This window comes from Sciurus vulgaris, assembly GCF_902686455.1.
Source record: "Sciurus vulgaris genome assembly, chromosome: 7".
Taxonomy (NCBI): domain Eukaryota; kingdom Metazoa; phylum Chordata; class Mammalia; order Rodentia; family Sciuridae; genus Sciurus; species Sciurus vulgaris.
The window spans coordinates 56721608-56743405 of record NC_136467.1 but is presented as its reverse complement, the minus strand read 5'-3'; the positions used below and the strand labels follow the sequence as shown (position 1 = coordinate 56743405).

At 37.5% G+C, this 21798-nt stretch overlaps 1 protein-coding gene across 1 annotated transcript in view; it reads right to left on the bottom strand.

Moving 5' to 3' along the window:
- Positions 1 to 19780, bottom strand: part of SEC63 (SEC63 homolog, protein translocation regulator) — a 67697-nt gene extending 47917 nt beyond the window's left edge. The window contains exon 1 of the mRNA XM_079146698.1: positions 19516 to 19780. Coding sequence (XP_079002824.1) covers positions 19516 to 19639 — 124 coding nt within the window. The 5' untranslated portion in view covers positions 19640 to 19780. The remainder of the gene's footprint in view (positions 1 to 19515) is intronic.
- Positions 19781 to 21798: the final 2018 nt, after the last annotated feature.

Sequence of the window (21798 nt, the reverse complement as noted above, 5' to 3'; positions counted from 1 at the left end):
ACATACTTCTTAAATTTGCTTTTTTGTTCCCCGTGAGTATAAAGTTTTTTTTCCAACTTTGCTTTGAAAATGTTCAAGTCATCAGAAAATTTTGGAAAACCTTACAATGAACAATTCCCTTCACCCAAATTCACCAACAGAGTTACATCTTGTAACTCTACACTCCTCTGTTTCTTTCCTCCCTGATTTCCTCCTCTTTACCTGAACAATTTTAGAATAAGTTGCAGACATTAATACACTTTACCTCTAAATGTTTTGTCATATGTCACCAAAGAACACTGGTAAATTCTATCATACTCAAGTTTAACATGTTAAACTTTCTGACATCATATTTTTGGTGTTATCATACAATACAAATATTGTAAATTGATAGATTATTAAAATAAAATGTAAAATGTCATGCTTTCACTTACAAACAACTTTACCCCAAATTCTCAAAGGAGTTAAAAACTTTAAATACTAAAATTTATTTTAAATAAAAAGTACACTTTTGTCAATATGGCATAATGTTTGGCTAAACAGCTTTAATGTACTTTAAGTTTATTTTGTTAAAACCTGAAGTTGAAAATTAGTTGTATAACCTAACTGGCAAAGTCAGTCCACATCATTAAATCAATCACCAAAATCAAACTATCAAAACAAAAATGTTTACTTCTTTATTCAGTTAAAACAAGTATATCAATATATATTTTAATATTGATGATTATAAACTCTTGAGAATTTTTAGAACAAATCTTATATATAGGTTACTAAACTTAATAAAGCCAATGATAGATGACACAATTTATTTCACTACAAACTATTTGAAAGAAAATGATGTGCCACTTCTTCCGAAATACACTAATTTCTAAAACTATTCCTAAATCCCTAAGATGTACACAAGAGATGGGTTGGGGATATAGCTCAGTGATAGAATGCTTGCCTAGCATGTGCAAGGTTCTGGGTTTAATCCCCAGCACCAAAAAAAAAAAAAAAATCAAGAGAGTTACCATTTCAAAAAGACTAAAAAACATCAGTTTTCTAGGTACCCTGTGCATCTAGTCAAGCCTATATCAACTTCACTGTGGTAATACTGACTCACTCAGTGGAAAATTTTAGCTTTTTATTAATTTAGTAAGAAAACAAGTTTTACTACAATCGTGATTTGTTTTTTAGAATGTTCAAAAATAGGAAGGCCTGAGAATGATAACATGAAAAGAAAAATTGAGAATCACTGCTCTAGACCACCAAAAATCTAACAGTCATCATCCCAACCCATAAAACAGAATAAGAGAAATAAAGCTTCTATTATCCCTTTACTTGAATCCGAAATGTTAAGCCATGATGTGTCAAGGCCAGGTCAGAACCATCTGGATTTGAGAAAGACAGAAACCAGACTAAATACTACTTACCTTCACCACCATTCAGTACACACTATCTCAGTTTATCCAAATTGCAAAGATTACAGAAATGTGAATATCTATCACCTATGCCCTGTCAACTCTGACAATAGAAAAGGGAACTCAAAAGGCAACCGAGTTCTTGAACTTTAAAAAAAAAAAAAGAGCAAACCATCCCACCATCACTGAAGTTCATAATCCTCAACGTGGACTACGGAAGTACGAACCAATATGAGTCTAAAGGAGTTGTTCTACGTTCCTAAAACTGGTACCTGACGGGGCAGTGGTATGAAACTACATCATATGCTTATACATAATTTGTTTTTCCTTTTATTGTTCTAAAACAAATACTAGAAAGCAGGACTTTTCAACCCCAGTATTATCGATAAGTAATTCTTCGATGTTGAGGGCCATCCTATGTATCAAGGTCCTAGATGCTTAAGGCACCTCCTCAGTGGAAACAATTAAAAAATAAACCTCCAGAAAATTGCCTCCAATTTAATTTCTATCTATCTCCCCCTCTCTCTCATAGAGGGGTCATCAAGAGCAACTTCAATAATATGTCCTACAAGTCAGGGACATAGGGAGAAGACAGACAAGAAAGGCTGGGAGAATAAGCAGAGGTAAAAAGAAAAACATAATCTTTCCCCACTCCTCTGAAAACACCCTTCAGAAAAAAAGGGAATCACTATTTGAGTACTTTCAGAAAAGAGGGACAGCAGGAAGGGCTCATTATTTATTTTAACAGATTAAAGAAGCCAGCCAGGCATACCTATAATCCCAGCAGCTCACTGGGGAAGCTGAGGCAGGATGATTGCAAGTTCAAAGCCAGCCTCTGCAACTTGGCAAGGACCTAAGCAACTCAGCAAGATCCTGTCTCTAAATAAAATATAAAAAAGGGCTGGGAATGTGGCTCAGTGGTTAAGTGCCCCTCAGTTCAATCCCTGATACCAAAAAAAACTTAAAAGAAATCAAGCTACAACAAACTTGAGGAAGACAAAACAATCTCAATTAATGCCTTGCTTATTCAAAATTCTTAGTGTCATCTGAAGGTAGAATAATCAATTAATAACCCATTAATTATTCTAGAAGTAGAACTCAAATTTATCAGTGTTAACTGTCATTATAAGCAACTTTTGTAAAAACCACTTTAAAAACACAGTAAGTGATTACCTAATAAGTGAATACCTAATGTTATATAAAGTCATATGTTTGCCTTGGAAGAAAATCTCCAGTGAGAATATCACAGTCAAACTCAAAAGTGCTATAATCCCAAACAAATGAAAATAAAAGATTATCTGACTTACTGTTAGATGACTCAAAAATAGCTTTAATGAGCCAAGTGTGGTAGCATGTGTCTGTAGTCCCACCTAATCAGGAGGCTGAACCAGAATCACTGAGCCCAGGAGTTCAAGACCAGCCTGGGCAGTATACCAAGTAGCATCTCAGAGGGAAAAAACAAAAAAACTACTGATGACAATGACACAAAAGTTCAAAACATGAGGAATTTTAAAATCATTTCTTCCAGAAATGTAAGGGAATTAAACTGTATTTTTCAAGTAATATACTTTATAGCATATGATTTTAAAATATATAACTAAATTTATAAATTAAACATTTTAAGAAGATATGGGGTTGGGATTGTAGCTCAGTGATAGAGTGCTTGCCTCACACATGTGAGGCATTAGGTTCAATCCTATGCATTGCAAAACAATAAATAAAATAAAGGTATTATGTCCATATACAACTAAAAAAATATTTTTTTAAAAAAGATATAACTTCATCACTGAAGGGATATATATTGAAGCTGGCCAAAACATATTTTATTTTAATCTCGTTAAGACATGAGAGAATAGTAAATCAGATCATGTCACTTCCCTGATTGAAACCCTCCAATTGTTTTCCATTGTTCCTAAAATGAAATCCAAGCTTCTTATCCTGGCTTACAGACATGAACTGGGACCCAATTCTCTGACTTTATCTCAGACTATATTCCCCACCTGCCACTTTAATCTTTTCTGTTTCTAGAACATGCCAAACTCTTTCCTGCCTTAAAGGATTCTATAGACAACTACTCCCCCAGCCTAAAGCAGGCTTTTCCTTACTCAATTCAGAACTTTCATAGGCCAACTCCTTTTTATCACTCAGCTCTCAATTTGAAGTCATCCTTTCAGGAAGACTTTCTATGAATTCTCTACTTCTTTACATAGCATTTATCACTATGTGATGTTTTTGATTGTTCATCTGTAATAAGTCAATCACCATCTTCCCCAACCCCCCAAAATGTAAGCATCATGAGAACACTGATCCTATTTATATTGTTCACCCCTATATTCCACTGCCTAGAACAATGGACTAAACATCAAATGGTAGGTACCAGAACCCAGTCCCATAAGAGGAATTACTAGATTTAAGAATTTTTATACATTTTTATAGCTCCTTTCTTAAAAAGACAGCACTATATATCAACTATATAGTCATCCCTTAGTATTGGCAGGAGACCGTTTCCAGGACATCCCCTGCCAAAATCAAACTCTTGAGAATGCTCAAGTGCCTTATATAAAATGGCAAAGTGCATAGGTTAAAATGGCAAATGTGCATAGGTTATATGATTACCTAATAAGTGAATACCTAATGTTATATAAAGTCATGTTTACCTATGCACATCCTCATGTGTACTTTAAATCATCTCTTGATTACTTAGCATACCTAATACAATGCAAATGTTATGTAAATAATTGTTGTACTGTACTGTTTAGGGAATAATGACGAGAAAATTCTATGCAATTTTTAAAAATATCTTCAAACTATGGTTGACTGAATCCATAGATGCAGATAGATACACAGGGCCAACGAGCATATATGGCACTACTATTCTTCAGCAGCCAGTATTAAAGCCAGCTGACTTCTCTACACCAAACTCTTGAGGGCAGAGATTGTATCTTACCCATGAATGATCAGTTGTTCTCTTCAGTTGCCAGAAATATAGTAGGAACCATGTAAATATTTATGGAGAATGATAAAACTCTTTTATTCAACAAATATTTGGCAAGTATCTACTATGTACCAGAAGCTTTCTGGAAACTGAGGACAGAGCAGAAAAACAAAATAAAAATTCCTGTTCCCACAAGCCATACAATCTAATGGAGGAAATAGCAATGACAAAATAAGTGAATCATATTGAATATTAGAATATTTGGAGCAAAATAATGCAGAGAAAAGGAAGAGTAGGAGTAAGGAGAAAAACACTGAATGAGATACTCAAAGAAGGTATTACTGAGAAGATGGCATTTGAGCAAAGACCATAGAGATGAGGGAGAAGGTAAAATGGCTACCTAAAAGAAAACCACTGTAGGCAAAGGGAGCAGCAACACTGAGGGTCTGAAAGGAAGGAGAGTACCTCACTATGCTCTAAGAGCAGCAAAGAGGCTGGCATGGCAAGAGTTAGAAAAGGCAAGGAGATCAAAGAGATCATGAAGGACTCTACAGGATACTCTAAAGACTTGATTTTCTATGTGAATTGAGATGGAGGGCCTTGAATTGAGAAAAACTGGTTTCTGTTCTAAAAGGAATGCTTAAGTTTAAGAATAGATAGCAATGAGCAAGAATATGTACAAGGAGAAAATTCAGAGGCGAACAATTTAGACCATAAATCAGGATGTTAGATGGTAGTAAAGACATGAGAAATAGACTAGATATAGCATTTTGAAGATAAAGTCAACACAACATGCTAACAGTTTGAAAGTGAAGTATGAGACAAAGAGATGAGTCAAAAGTAACTCCAAGGCTTTTGCCTAAACACCTAAAACCAGTTCTTATTAATTGACAGGAAGACTATGAATCAAGAAGACTGGAGGGTAGTGAGAGGCAGAAATTGTCAGTTTTGTGTATATCAAAATTGAGATGTCTGGGGCTGGATTTTTAGCTCAGTGGTAGAGTTCTTGCCTAGTACATGTGAGGTGCTGAGTTTGATCCCCAGCACCAGATAAAAATAAAGTAAAGGCATTGTGTCCATATACAACTAAAAAAAAAAACCTGAAAAAAACTGAGATGTCTATCAGATATCCAAATGGAAATATATACAATATATATTGCATATATATTTATATATACATAAGTCTTGAATTCAAGGAAAGAGGTATAGACTGGAAATGAAAATTTGTAGTCCTCATGAGATGATCGTTAAAGTGATTAGACTAGGTAAGTTCACCAAAGGATTAAGAATAGAAAGAAAAGTAAAGAACTCAGCCTTAAGAGGCCTTCACTGCTAAAATATGTTCAGTATGTTACCCCATAAAAATAGATTCCACCCTAGTCTTGGGGCAACTGACATTTTTTTTGTTGTTGCTGTTGTCGTTTTTTGGTACTGGGGATTTAACTCAGAGGTGCTTTACCAATGAGCCCAGCCTTTTTTATTTCTTATTTTGATACAGGGGTTTAGTTGCTGAGGCTGGTCTCTAACTTGTGATCATCTGCCCTCAGTTTACCAAGTTACTGAAAATACATGCATGTGCCATTGCACCCAGCTTCCAGCTGACTTTTGACAAGGACACCAAGTCATTCAATGGGAAAAGAACAGTTTCTTCAATAGACTGTGCAAGTAGACTTTCACATGGAAAAGAACAAAGTTGGACCCCTACCCCACTCTGTACAGAAAAATTAGCTCCAAAAGGATCAAAGGTTTAAATTATTAAAAATCATAAATCTCTTAGAAAAAAAAAACATATAGGTAAATTTCATGACCTTGAAGTTGGTAACAGATTCTTAGACATGATCCCAAATGCTTAAAAGCAGTAAAATAAAATAAAATGAACTTCATCAAAATTAAAAATGTTTGGCTTTTGGCTATCAAAGGACATTATCAAGAAAGTAATGCTGGGTACCATGGCATGTTCCTATAATCCCAACAACTCAGGAGGCGAAGGCAGGAGGATTCCAAGTTCATGGCAAGTCTGGGCAATTTAACAAGCTCCTGTTTCAAAATAAAATTAAAAAGGGCTGGGGATGTACATCAGTGGTAAAGTATTCCTGGGTTCAACTTTTAGTACTTTAAAAAAAAAGTAAAAAGATAATCTATAGAATGGGAAAAAAACACTTGCACATCATTTACCTAATATGGGATTCATATCCAGAATACATCAAGAATTCCTACAACTGACCAAGAAAAAGATAAAACAATTCAAATGGAAAATGGGCAAAGGAATTAAACAGAGTATCCTTGAAAAAGATGCTCAGAGTGTACTCAGAGTATCCACGGAGACTGAGGTGTGAGTTCCCAGCAGCTAGAGGAACAGCCCCCAGAAGGGGAAGGAAACGGGAGTAAGGACTTTGTGGAATGATGAGATACCCTAAAGGAAATTCCTCTTCCTTCCCTTCAGCCACTCAGGCAACTGCCAAATCACAGTAGTGACCGCTATCAAAAGGACAAATGTTCACCTGCGTGTGTTATCTCCTTCTGTGGGCCGACATGGTGATGGGGCAATATGAAAGAAAGCTTCCTCTGGAAATTACAGTGCTCCTGAGAGTACTCCACCCAGAGTTCTCTTTTTCTTTCCCTATTCAATGCCCTTAGAATGCAACCACCCTAAATCAGGAAAGAGAACTAAGATCTGAGCCACAATGCACGGTCTTGCCTGTTTCCCCTGGGTGGTTGTATCTGACTGGGTGCAGGGGATCTGTTGGTAATCGTTTAACTGGGCATTTGTGTTCTATCAGGCACTGTAGTAAGGCTGGGATATAAATATGAATAAAACATAATTCCTGCTCTCAAAGAGCTTTCATTTTTTAAAGAAAAATACATGTAAACATAATGTACATAAAGCAACACTTGTACTGCAATAAATTGTTATGTAAGTCCAGAGAAATAATATTTTTAGTTGTATTTCGGAAGAACGGCCCTTTCTTGGTGCTTAAAAAGGATGATACCGCTACAAACCTATTAGGATAGCTATAATTATTTGTTTTGTTGGTTTCTGTTTGTTTTTCAAGGAAAATAGGTGTTAGGAGAGGATTGTAGAAATTGGAAGCCTGTACACTGTTGGTAGGAATGAAAAATGAGTTGGCGCATTCCTCAAAAAGTTAAATATAGAATTACCATATTATCCTGCAGTTCTACCTCTAAGAACATACTCATAAGAACTGACAAAAAGGAGTAAACCAGACAAATAGCACTGTTGTCGCAGCATTATTCACAATAAACTAAGGGTGGAAAGAATTCAGACTTATTATAGATAAATAAATAAAACTGAGATATCCTACAACAGATTATTACTCAGACATAAAAAAAAAAAAAATTAGGTTTTCTGATACACACAACAACATGGATGAACTTTGGAAACGTTGTTAAATGAAACAGGCCAGACACAAGCAGGATAAATACTGTATGATTCTACTTATATGAAATATCTAAAATAAGCAAATGCATGGAAACAAAGTAGCAGCTACTAAGGGCTGAGGAAGGAGATACTGGGGTGATTAAAAAGTTTTGGGAACAAAGGTAATGGTTTCACAACTCTGAATATTAAGTAATGCCACTGAACTGTACACTTAAGAATAGTTTAAATCACAAATTTTATGTTTTATGTATTCTAACATAAAAAAGAAAAAGATTCCTTTACATTCCTACTGCCACCACCATCGTTCAGGCCCACATTTATTATTCTGTCTGCTTCTTAATCTGTAAGAAGTTATTAAATTAACTTGCACCTAGTATAGCTACAAAAATATGTTCTAAAATGCTCAAATATGATACAATGTCAGCAAAACTATACACAGACACTCTTCAGCTGGGCATTCTAGGGTCTCTGTGATTTCAGTCTACCTTTCTTCTCACATTTTTTTTCACTCTGAACCTGCCTCTCACTGATCAGCTCACCTGTCCAGCCTCTATACTTTTATGTATTTCTTCCTTATACTGATCCCCTCTTTCACTCATTAAAATGTTCCTATCCTTAAAAGTCTAGTCAAAATCGACCTACTCTTTCAAACCTTCATCAACTATAGACCCCCAATTAGATGCAAATACTTCATCCAGCTAACCTCCAGAGCACTTGTTCTCACTTCTCTTACATTCTCTTTGTGGTGTTCCAGATATAATTCAAGCATTATTCTAATCCGAATCCTTTCTCACCCCAAAAGATTACAAACTCAAAACAAAACTGTTTATATCACATATATCTTTGTATCATCTGTTGTACCTAGAACAAACTGAATACTCAATAACTACCAGATTTAATTACATAAGCAAAAATCTAAAGTTGAGTTGTCTAGATAAGAAAACTCCTTCATCCCCACTGACACAAACAGAATTCAAAAAAATAAGGAACTTTTTTTTTTTTTTTTTTTTGAGAGAATGAACAAGGCATTTCAAAGAAACAATGTAATGGCAACATGGTATAACAACATTTCTCATCAGCACTATGTTAATAATAGAAAATGTTTTAAAAGGAAAACCAATATGGATATATGGTCTTCTTTTTTGTCTGAATGAAAAGTATGATTAAGAGAACAAACCTCTGAAAAAAGGAAAATAAATTATCGTTTTTCAGATACTTCTAAGACCAAGCAAGTATGCAACAGGATCTTTAAAAGCAATTTTACAGAATCCATTTAACCAATCCAATGTTTGTCACCACAGCTATAAAGCCAAAACATTACATTCTTAATTTCCTCTGCCGCCAAGTTCCCAGGTAGTTTTCTCTATGTAAGACTCAAGTAAATATATAATTACATAACTGATACCCCTCAGGATAAAACACAGGTGTATTGTTTTTTTCTTAAACATGTCTTAGATTTCTAATATCCATTCAAGATCTAAGGTTTTGAGCTGGGGAGCACAGATTAGCAATAGAATGCCTGCCTCGCATGCATGAGGCCTTAGGTTTGATAGCCAGCACAGCAAATAACAACACACACACACACACACACACACACACACACACACACACACCCCAACAGGTGAAATCTGAAGTCTCAGACCATTAAATATGAATATTCATAAAATGAACGCCTTTGAACACAAACCTGTTATCAGCCAGTTTCTTCCAATGTAAACAACAGCCATTCAACGAGACTGATATAATAAAATCTACTATTGAAAAAAAAGTCATCCTCATTCTTTCACTGTACTTAATCCCAAACTGACAGTTGGGTCAATCACCAAACAAAGGGATAAGATGGAAGTGAATAAATAAATAAATAGCCCAGCTATCACAGATTTCTCTTATCTAACCATTCCTCTACATCCTAACATCTCAATGGAATGAGTTATAAAATGGACTAACCCTCCATGTTTCTCCTCACCCAGCTACACTACCTCCCATCCCACTCACCAAGCCATTCTCCCTCCACACAATGCTCCGCAAAAGTGAAACTGACCATGTCATTACCTACTTTAAAACCTCCACTGTTTACCAAATGATTTACAGGGTAAAGTATAAACTTCTTAAAATGGCTCACTTGGTCCAAATTGCCAATCACATTTTAAAGCTTTACCATTTACAGAAGACTCCACTTTTTGGCACATACCTTCCCATACTTGTGTAATGCCCTCCTCCCACTTACCTTTCTAGACCACTCAATCACATCCTCTGAATGAAAACACCCAAATCCCAAAACAGAATTATTCACTCCTTCCTCTGTGCTCCCACAGAACTTTCCACTTACCATTTTAATATTTATCATAACATTTAATATCTATTTAATTACAAGATGCAGTATAGAGTAGCAGCGCACAAGAGAAGCTTTGGCATAAAATAGATTTGAGTCCAACATCCAATCTTCTAACAGCTTTAAACAAGTTGGTTAACTATTCTAGTGCAGTTTTCTCATAGAGATAATACATGAATTTACCTCAAAGTACTGATGAAAGTGCAAGATGCCACATCTTAAAACTAGTAAACATTCAATAAATCACAGCTGAGTTGAGAAGAGATTACAAAGACCATAGTTATCAGTCTCAGACTGGGGCAGGAGATGGGACCTTTCCCCACAAGAGGGACTATGTCTAAAGTTATCCCCCAAGGGGATTCTGGGAAGATGGTAAAACAGAACACCAAGGATCTGTCTCCCACCTAGACAACTGCACTGACAGTCGGTTTTATGCAACTGTTTTCAAACTCCAGATTCTAATAAAGGCTTACAACTTCTGGGGGAAGTCTTAGACCTAAACTGTGACTGTTTCTGTCCATTCTAGCCCTCAGCATAGTAGCAGCTACCTAACCCCACTCCAGCCCCCTGGCAGGCAGCTGGGCAGGTAGGTGTTCCTGGAGCAGCTTGCACTCAGCTCACAACAGAGTGGGTAAAAGGACTTTACCCTCCAAATATTAGCTCTGATCTTGCTGCTTCTGATCACAAAAGATTCAAAGAGGTGGGCAGCTACTGTTGTTCCCCCAACTGTTATCCCCCACCCCTCCACCCCTCTAGAGAAGTGACTTTCAGAAATTTAAAGGGTCAGCACTCTTTCCTCCACCTCCTTCATTTATCTCTTTGTTCCCTTTTGGGAGCCAGACATTAAAGACTCAAACATTAAAAGTAATCACACATATGGAAAAAAAATCTGAAAGTGATTGCACATGCCCAGGGAAATGTTCATACTCTGAAAATATTTTAGACCTTAAGTTTACATTTCAAATTGATTCTTTGCACAAAGATAGCCTAAAACAATTAAAATAAGAATAACGTGCGCATACACACACACACACACACACACACACACACACACACACCACAAAGGGAGAGGTGCAAAACAAGGGAAGAGAATTTGAATTCCAGAGTTACCACATTATTAGCTTCAAAGGTCCAGTTTTCAACAAAAAAAATCACATATGAAGAATCTATGGGCCACTGAAAAGAACAAATAAATAAAAAGAAACAAATCAAAAGATCTAATGGCAGATGTAGCAAAGACTTTAAAATAGTGTCTTAAAGATGTGCAAAGAACTAAAGGAAGAAATGGGCAAAGTCAAGTAAACAACGTATGAGCAAAACAGAAATATCAATAAAAAAGGAAACCAACAGGAAATTCTGGAACGACAATCACAACAACTAAGATGCAAATTTCACTAGATAAATTCAAAGCAGATTTGAGCAGACAGAAGAAAAAGTCATTAACTTTAAGGTAGGACAATGGAAACTGTCAAGTCTGAGGAACAGAAAGAAAAAAGATTGAAGAAAATTATACAGGGACTGTGGGACATCATCAAGCAGACCATATACAAGAATAGTTGATGAAATAATGGCTGAAAACTGCCCAAATTTGATGAAAGACATGAAAACAAACATCCAAGAAGTTCAATGAACACCAAGAATGATGTCAGAGAAACCCACAATGAGACAATTATAATTAACCTTTCAAAAACAGAGACTCTTAAAAGCAACAAGATAGAAGCAATTTATCTCATAGGGGATCTTCAATAAGATTATCAAATTTCTCATCACAAACTCTGGAAATCAAAAGACAGTGAACCAATATATTCAAAGTGCTAAAAGAAAAAAAAAACTGACAATAAAGCATCATATTTGAGGGACTGGAGTTGTGGCTCAGTAGTAGAGCGCTTGCCTGGCATGTGGGAGGCACTGGGTTCAATTCTCAGCACCACATATAAATAAATAAAATACAAGTCCCGTTGACAACTAAAAAGTTAAAAAAAAAAAAAAAGAATAAATAGATTAATTTTTTTAAAAAGAATCATATATTTAACAAAATTATCTTTTAAAAGTGAATGAGAACAGAGGAATGGATAAAGAAAATGTGGTACTTATACAGAATGGAATATTACTCAGCCTTAAAGAAGAATGAATTTGTGGCATTTGCAGGTAAATGGATGGAGTTGGAGAATATCATCCTAAGTGAGATAAGCCAATCCCAAAAAAACAAGAGCCAAATGTTTTCTCTGAAAAGCAGATGCTGATCCACAGTGGTGGGTGGGTACGGAAATATGAAGGAACTCGGGTTGTATGGAGGGGAGCAAGGGGAGGGGTGAGGTAGGGGGGATGGGAAGGATGGTAGACTGAGACAGACATTATTACCCTATTTACAAGTATGGAAGGAATTTAAAAAATATTTATCACTGTCAAAAAAAAAGTTAATGAAAAAAAAATGTTTTAAAAAGTGAGTGAGAAATTAAGACATCCTTAGTTAAAAGCTGAAGCAGTTCATTACCACCAGACCTTGCTTGCAGGAAATACTTAAAAGTAGTCCTGCAAGGTCAAAGGAAAGAACACTTGACAGAAACTCAAAGTCAAATGAGTAAACAAAGATCTCAATAAAAGTAATGATATGAGTAATTATAAAAGCTAATGTTATTGTAAATGGCTTGTAACACTGTTTCCTACAGATGGAGGAGACTAATACACAAATAGAATGTATAAAAAAGGAAAATGAGAAGGAAGGTAAACACTTCACTATGAATAAAAGAACATGAAATAATAGTAATGAAGGAAATAAAGACAAAAAAGCTATAAGGCACACAAAAACAAATGGAAAAATGACCAAAGTGCTAAGTCCTCCCTTTTCAGTACTTTAATGTAAATGGATTAAGCACTCCAATCAAGAGAGATTAACAGAATGGACTGGAAAAAAAAAAAAATGATCCAACTCTATACTATCTACAAGAAACTCATTTTAGATTCAAAGACACAGATTGAAAGTGAAAGGATAGGAAAAGCAATGCAAATAAGTAAGCAAAAGAAAGCAGGGGTAGCTATACTAACACCAGACAAAACAGAATCAAAAGAGATTACAAGAGACAAAGGATATTATATATTACAAAAAGATCTGATACAACCAGGTGTACAACATGCCTATAATCCCAGCTACTCAGGAGCCTGACCAGAGCACCACAAATTCCCCACCAGCCTGGGCAACTTAGTGATGAATAAAAATGAAACACAACATATTAAAACTTATGGGACAGAAAAAGCAGTGCTCAGAGGAAAATTAATATCCATAAATACATTAAGATCATTCCTACGGGTGGAAAAAGGGGATGCAGGGGCAGGGGATGTCACTCAGTGATAGAGCACTTTCCTAGCAAGAATAAAATCCTAGGGCTGGGAATATAGCTCAGTTGGTAGAGTGCTTGCCTCGCATGCGTGAGAAAGACCCTGGGTTCAATCCCCAGCACCACAAAAAAAGAGTAAGATCCTGGGTTCAATACCCAGTACAAAAAAAGTGGGGGGGTGCAAACCATATTTCACCATATAATCATTACCAATTCATAATCGTTGCACCATTTTTTTTTTTTTTTCAGTTCAAAAACTGGTTTATAACCTTTCATCACAAAATTGGGCCGTGGTATAATTCTATTCTTCACATGGCTTAATAAATACTATAAGTAAAACCAATAATTATATAAATAAAGATAGAAAGCTTTTTTTCAGACCTGGAGATGGAGCCCAAGGCCCCGTGCATGCTAGACACACACTCTTCCACTGAATTACACCCACAGTCCTCAACCAAAAAAAAAAAAAAAAAAAAGTAAACAGCAGCAAAGTATTCACCAGAGGTATTTGGATGCACATTTGCCTTCTCATGCACTGTGAGCCAAGAGACTAGTGCTCTCAGCACACATGCAGTCAATATATTTCTGAAAGCTAACTTTTGTGGTTTGTTTAAAGTATTACAGCATTATAGATAAACACCTTATTAGGGGGCACTGAGGTCAGCATGTCAGATGATGTAAACAATGATAGGCACAGATTAAAATTTGAAGGTGCATACTTTGTAACACTATAGTAAATTAAGTGTAATATTTCAATTATAATGCAAAAATCAAAAACAACTAATGTGTTCATTTTTTCAGACAGGAAAAAAGCTAAATTATCACAAAGAAATGGTATGTGTCAATTTAAACTATTCAGTTTTAAGTTATATTCATGAGTATCCCATGCATCCTGCTCTTACACCAGTTTAGTAATAAATGATTTTTAATACTGGCAAACTTAAAAAAAAAAGTTTCACATAATGGTCACAGTCCACATTTTTGCAAAAATATTTGGTATAAAATCTGTACAAATAATGTAGTAAAACCCAGTAAACCAAAATGTGTAATTTTCTTAGAGTAATTTGGATGATGGAATTACAGGCAACTTCTGTTCCTTTGTTCTTTTCTGCACTGGGTATATGCAGCTCAAGAAAAAAGTTACACATGTTAAAAATCTGATCCCTCCACCACCTATAAGCAGGATCTAGCACAAAGTTAAAGCTCTAAAAATATCTGCTAAATGATATTTCTACAGCATATTTAGCAACTGAGTTTATACACATTTTTTTCATTGCTTCTTATAACTACTTCTGGATGGGTAACGTAGGTTATTATGATGACCCCTAGAAAATGAGGCTCAGAGTTAGAGATAACTAAGTGAGGACTAGGTTGGAACTTAAGAGCCTTTCAAATTCCAGTTTTCTTATTATACTACCAAGAACAAGCACCATGATGGACTCCTATTCACATGCCTAAGTAAGGGAGGAGATTCACTTAACACTATTTGAAAGAAAGGAAAGAATAAAGAATATAAGTTTTTTAAAGTTTCATTAATCCTTTCAAATAATGAAAACTAGCCTGGCATGGTGGCACACTTCTGTAATCCCAACAACTGAGGAGGCTGAGGCAGGAGAATCAAAAGCTCAAAGCCAGACTCTGCAATTTAGCAAGATCCTGTTTCAAAAAAAATTTTAAAAGGGGCTGGGGATGTGACTCAGTGGTTAAGCAGCCCTGGGTTCAAAAAGAAAAGAAAAACCTAATCTGAGTACCCAAATACCAAATTAAAACAGTAGGGAATAACAGCATCACTATGTATCAGACACTATTCTAAACACATATATCTCATTGGTTAATTCTCACTTTAATTCTATGAAAGATTGCTATCTATTTAAACAAATGACTATACTGAAACAATAGAGGTAAATAACTTGCCTAAAATCACAGTTGGTAAGCTGCAGAGCCAGATTTCAAAACCGGTTTGAAAAGGTAAGGTCAAGAAGAATAAGTTTCAAAAAACAAGGTTAAGGACTCAAAAAAAAAAAAAAAAATCTGGAAAAGATACTGATTTATTTTATCTTAATTCAAAAGATCTAAAATCCTTAACCTATGGAAAGAATAAAAGCATGCTTCAATTACTTGAAATTCTACAAATAATTATAAGCAGTAGGTTAATTTCTCTAGTCAAATATATTAATGTGAAGGTACAGTATTGTGGGCAACACCAAAGGTAGACAGTGGCTAAGGTAACTGCAATTATTTCAATATCTTAATATCCAAAATATATGACGCCAGTCACAGTACCGCAGTAAATACTTTGGAAGCAATTAATAAATACAAAAAAGTGACTGTAAATCCATGTTATTAAAATTGTTTTACCACAAATATTTGGCTTTTAACTACCAGAACTTTACAACACAGTTTTGCAATAAGTGCTTCTAAGCTTTCCAAAAAGGTTAAGACACTGATTTAATTTGTTTGTTTTGTAAAGAGCACATACAAAAACAAATATACCACCACCCAAAGGCTCTTCTAAGGAAACCTCTCCTCTAAGCAGCACTTCTCAAACATACTACAATTTAGAATAATATAGAGACCTTTTAATATACTAAAACACAGCACCCACTACAGACCAATTAAATCAGAATATATGAAGATGCATACTGTTGTTAAAAGTTCCTGGAGTGGTAGGGCTGGGGATATAGATCAGTTGGTAGAGTGCTTGCCTTGCAAGCACAAGGCCCTGGGTTTAATCCCCAGCACTGGAGGGGAAAGAAAAAAATTCCTGGAGTGATTCTAATGTGTACCCATAGTGGAGAACCAATGTTGTAAGGAAATCTAAACCCTCCATGTATTCTTCAGAAACTAGTTTTGGTCCATAATTGTCTGAAAAGAATATTCATTTTATTCAGCCAATCTGCAAACACCAAGAGAGACAAACAGGACACTTCACTACTAAAAAGGGCATAAGTTGTAAGTACGCTTAGCCCAATATATTAGACAAAAATCAAGGAAAAAGAATTCCATTAATAATGTTTTGGGGGCCGGAATGTAGCTTGGTGGTAAAGTTCTTGCACAGTGTGTAAGAAGCCCTGAGTTCAAACCCCAGTACCACAAAAAACAAAATAATGTTTTGGATAACAGGATAAGTTCAATTAACATGTCAAATATGCCAATGACCAAGCTATTTCTATTTTTCAAACCCCAGGTTTTTACAATCTGTGAAATAGTATAATGCTTTCCAAATGTTCAAGCCCAATAATTCCAAGTCACACTGAAACAACTGTTAACTTTAAACCTTAAATCCCCAAGTGTGTCATTTTTTTAAAAAGACAAAGACTGCTTAAATACAAACTTAAGGTTGTATAACTGTTAGCAAAACAAATCTTTTCATGCAAAAGATATGCCTGACAAGTCAAGATCATCAAAAGAACTCTGAAATTCAAACTTAAGCCTACATATTTTAGTTTGGCTACTTAACAGTTTTGCAAGAAAACTAAGCTTCAAAAGGCAAGTATTAAAATATGCAGTTGTGTTATTCAAAAACACTACTACAGGTTCACATCTTATATTCAGAATCCTTAAGAATTGTGCTTCACATATTTTTCAGATTGTAGAAAGACAGTACAGTGTTTACACCCTAACATGCCCTAGAGGATCAATATAGCACCAATAACCAAATAAATTAATATTCCAAAAGAAAAACATGATGATTTTCTAAGTGAGATAAATAAAAATTATTAAGAAGCCCCCTGGCAGTGCAAGTCATCAACTTTGCTGCAACCATCTGACAGGCTTTAATTTTTACAGAGTTCGGGATGAGCCCATAATGCAAGATTTCTCTTTGAAGTTCAAGATATTGTAAATGGACTGTGGGAAAAAACACACTATGATGAAAATATCCTTTTAATACCACTAATTCTAAAGAAACAACTCAAGTTATGGTGAACTCATGGTGTCCGACAATTTCCACAATGATTAGAATAGCATTTAAGTGTTCACCTTAATTTCCATAATGACATTTTAGACAAGATCAAACAAATACATCAGCATGTGCAAGTTGATGTATCTAAGACAAGTCTGAAACAGTCAGATGTAAAAAAGGAACAAATGTACACCCATAGCTCACCTGACTTTCTATCTAGCAGTAGAAAAACACAGGGCACTTTGAAGCTAAAGCAGACCAACATTTTTATCTAGGCTCCACCAGAAAGGAAAGTTATTTACCCCCTCCACCTTCCAGTTTCTTTATCTGTAAAGTAGAAATAATAGTACCTATCACTCCACATCTTTAAAAGAATTATATAAAGTAACATTTGATGTCCATGACTTCATCAATATTAATTCCCTCCACCCAAACTACTATCATCACTTCCCCAAAGACCACTTATTAAGCTAAAGGGGCTGAAGTACAACTTGCCTATGGTACATTATTAGGCAATTTTGTAATTAATACTAATTTGTAATGCAAAACCTGCCAGAAAAATTACTTCCAAATTTGAAAAATCCAGTTATTTTGAAGTGATGTCTAAATGAAATCAGGGCAGCTTCTCAAAACACATTCTAACTAATCGTACTACCCACTCTCCTGATACCCTTTTGTCTTCTACACAACCAACTGGAACACAAAAAAGGATAAATGAAGATAAACTACTATAACAAGTGAACCCTTTTAACTCAAAATGCTAGAATGGCCTCGGTTTTCAGACAAGAGAAACCATTACAGTATTAAGACTTCATCACACAACCACTGTCCAAGAACCCACACAATTTAAATGCATTTTAGGAAAAGAAGAAACAGCAGTCCAAAATCCAAACTGCATAAACTAGCTACTAAATGAGAACTTTAGTAAGACTGGTAACTTTGGGCAGATTTTTGCATTTAATGGACATTTAAACTTACTGTCATATGTACAAAGAGATGCAAACCTTTGTTGCTCTTTATCCTAAATTCATTTGTAGTTCCATTATGTAACTCAAGAATTTTACAGGGTATTGAATCAGTCTTAAAGCATAACAAGTTCTGAGCTGACTCAATGCTTCACTGTTAACAATTTTCCCAAAGTATTATACATAACCTGACAACCTAGATCCCCACCACACCCAGCTTAAGATATTTAGGCAACTTAGTATAGCTCTTGTGTAGAAGAAAGCTTTCCCTAAATGATGTTAATACTCAAAACCTATTGGTTACTGTTAACACTACCATTCATTAGGCCCTTGCAGTTCCATCAGCTTTAGGAATATCACCTGCCAAATGTCCTAGCAGAATGCAACAAATGGAATCCAAACATTACCCAAAAATAAAATGCTTTGAAATCCGTACTATTCTATGTTCTGATATGTTGTCTGATGTGAAAAGATTTAGAACTAAAAGCAAACAGACCAGAGTTACCTCATAACTCCCTACAAGATGAATTAAATGAGACTTGATCCTTCATACTTGCACTTTTTCCTTCATAAACAGGAAACTCCAACGGAAAGGAAATAAAGAAAAGCCTATTTTTGCTAAGAAGAATAACGGCATTGCTTCCAACCCCCACAGTGTGAGTGAACAAAATGAAAAAGGCAATGGGAGGAAGTGACGGGGGCGGGAGGCTGGTGAGCTCACTTGGGAGTCCTAAACATGCTACCCAGCTCAGAGGGTGCCCCAAACATCTGTAACAGCTGGAGCAGGGACAAGGGAATGTTAGAATAGGAGGACGGGAGGGCGGGGGGTCTCAGAGTCGAGCCTGCACCTCTGGTTTCCTGCTTTGCCAACTCTTCTCTTACCTCCCAATTCCCATCCTCCCCAGACCATCCCGCTCCCTCCATAAAGAATACCCAATAAAAGCAGAGGCAGAGAAGACAAAGAGGCAGGAGGAGGCTGCAAGGAGCATCCAGAACAATGGGGAGAGGGTGAAAAGAGAAACTCCCGAGAACGACGACGGGGTGGAGGGCAGTGAGGAGGTACCGGAGAAACGCCACCGAGCCCAGGCCCCGCCGGCGGCGGGCGTCTGGACGCGAGGCCCGGCCGCCGGCCGCGCGGGCGGTGTCACCCGGGACGCGGCGGGCTGGGCTGGGTTGTGTTGGGCTGGGGCGGGCCGGGCGGCGAGTGCTGAGGGCCCGGGGTGGGGGGGGTGTTGGGCCTGCGCAGGTTCGCCCGCAAGACTCACCGGCATTCTGGTCTCGGGGCCAGAGGTAGTATGTGGCTGGGATCACGATGAGCCCCACGAAGGAGGTAAGGAAGTAGAAGAAGGTGTTCCCACTGTCATCGTACTGGAACTGCTGCCCCGCCATGGCTCCCCCTCCTCCTCCTCCTCCTCGCTCTTCTCACCACCGGCGCCACGACCCCGCTCTGCGCCCCGGCTCCCAGCGCCCCGGCCCGGTGTGGCGTAGCTGGGACGCCACCGCCGCCGCCGCCGCCGCCTCTCCTCCCCGCCCCCACGCTACTCTCACGGACACGCTGCCGCTGCCGTCGCTAGCTCTCGCGAGATGTTCCTGCCCCGCTCGGTTTTTCTCTCCCCCTCCAGTTCCCAGCACGCTCGCTGAGGGAGACGTGGCGCGCGCAGCGGAGAAATTCTGCGAGGCCCCTCCCTTCTCCCGCCCCCAAGTCACAGCCCCGCCCCAATCTCCTGTAGGCCCATCCCCGGGGGCCCCGCCCCTAGTTCCGAGTCTCTCGCCCTTTCTCCTCTGCTTGTTTTCTTGGGGCCCCACGCGGGATCCCCAGAGTGTACCCGAGGGGTCCCAATGAAGGCTTCCCTGGCCGAGCAAAACACAGGCGGTTCTCCGAGGTGCGCTGAGGTCCCAACTATTCGGAGCAATCTTGCCTCCCCTCTCTCCTATCCTTCCCCCTCTTGCTTTTTAATTGCCCTGGTAATGTTTCCCTAGGTTCTTATCCACTCCTCCAGCTCCCACGTTTTGGAAACAAGTGTCCTTCAGAACAGGCGAAGTGGAGGTTGTTGTAGTTCTGTTTATAAAGTGAAGGTTGTTCCCAAAAACTGGGACCTGGTCTGCGCCCATTTTGCAGATGGATACTCCTCAATCCTACACAGGTAGTGTCCTACCTGGCCCAGAGCTGCTAATATTTATAGCCACCAGTTCAATAACGCTTTCTACGACCCAAGCAGTAGGCTAAGACTTTGATTCTTCCTATCACTTAGGCGTCAGTGAACCTTATGGACTAAAGCAAAACATGCCCACTCTACAGATGAGGAAATGGAGGCTCAAAGCGTTTGCCCAAGGTCGATCTGGGGATTCAAACACAAATCTCTCTGACGCCACAAAGCCAGTGCCCTTGTGCACCACATCGCATTTCCTTGAGAGCGTCTGGAACTCTGCTATGCAGGAGGTGGGCAGGAATCTGCGCTTAGAAGGACGTCTGAGCCTGCAGTAACTCTCGGGAGCTTCTCCCCTTCCCTGCGGTGGGATCCCCAAGAGGCTGGTTGTTAGCAGAGCTGGCGCGGGACTGAACGACCCCTGCAGTCCAGCTGCAGCCTTGGTTGCGTCTGTCCCAGCACCTTCATCGCCCCCGCTGTGTTTCAAAAGGGTAACCCACCCGACCCACCTCAAAGAGTGGTGGGGAAAGTTAAAGGGGATAATTGTGAAAATGCCTTTCAAAGGCAAGATGATGTATTTTGCAAGTACCAAGTATTACACACACTACACTTTAAAGGCTCATATTAAGACTTTATAGTCTGTTAATTAAACGCCTTTTCACTATGTCTTCCATTGTCGGAGGAGAACTCTGGTTGTACATCCTCTTTTATTTCCTGTCCTCAAAACTAAAATTTATCATAATTAGTTATACTTTCCTTCAGAATAGATATGTTCACCTGTATTCTCTCTTCCCCTTCAAATTTCCCACCTCCTTACTTTGAAAGGAAATTTCTGAAAATTATTTTCTCTGCATTCCCCCCTCCCTTTTTCCTGTATAAAGTTTCCAAAGACTATATTGGAGGGGGAAAAAAATAAAACAGAAGTGAAAGGGAAGATTGTACTACGAAGTCCACACAGCATCGTGATTACCCTAATGTGACATATCCAGAATGAACAATTTGCCCTGCTTGCAGAAACAAATTAGTCACAAACTTGGGTCAACTGAACTGGCTAAAACCCTGAAATTCCTTTTGTTTATGTTGAATCTGTTAAGTCTTCCCAGGTTTTAATAATGTTGAACTGATTATTTTTTATTACCCCAATTATGTTTTACTCAGCATTTGTGCAAAGATAATACATCAGTTTTATAACCTTGTGGCAATATAAATTATTAATGATAAATACTCCCCTTCTGACTTTCTGCAGGAGTAATCTTTTCACTGCAGCTCTGGGATCATGCATAAATTGGCTTGAACCAACTAAACCATGAAATAACAATTTGAACAAATCACATTAACTTCCCAAACCCCAGAACAATCTAAAATACAAATGTTTTAACCAAAGCATATTAAAAAATTTGA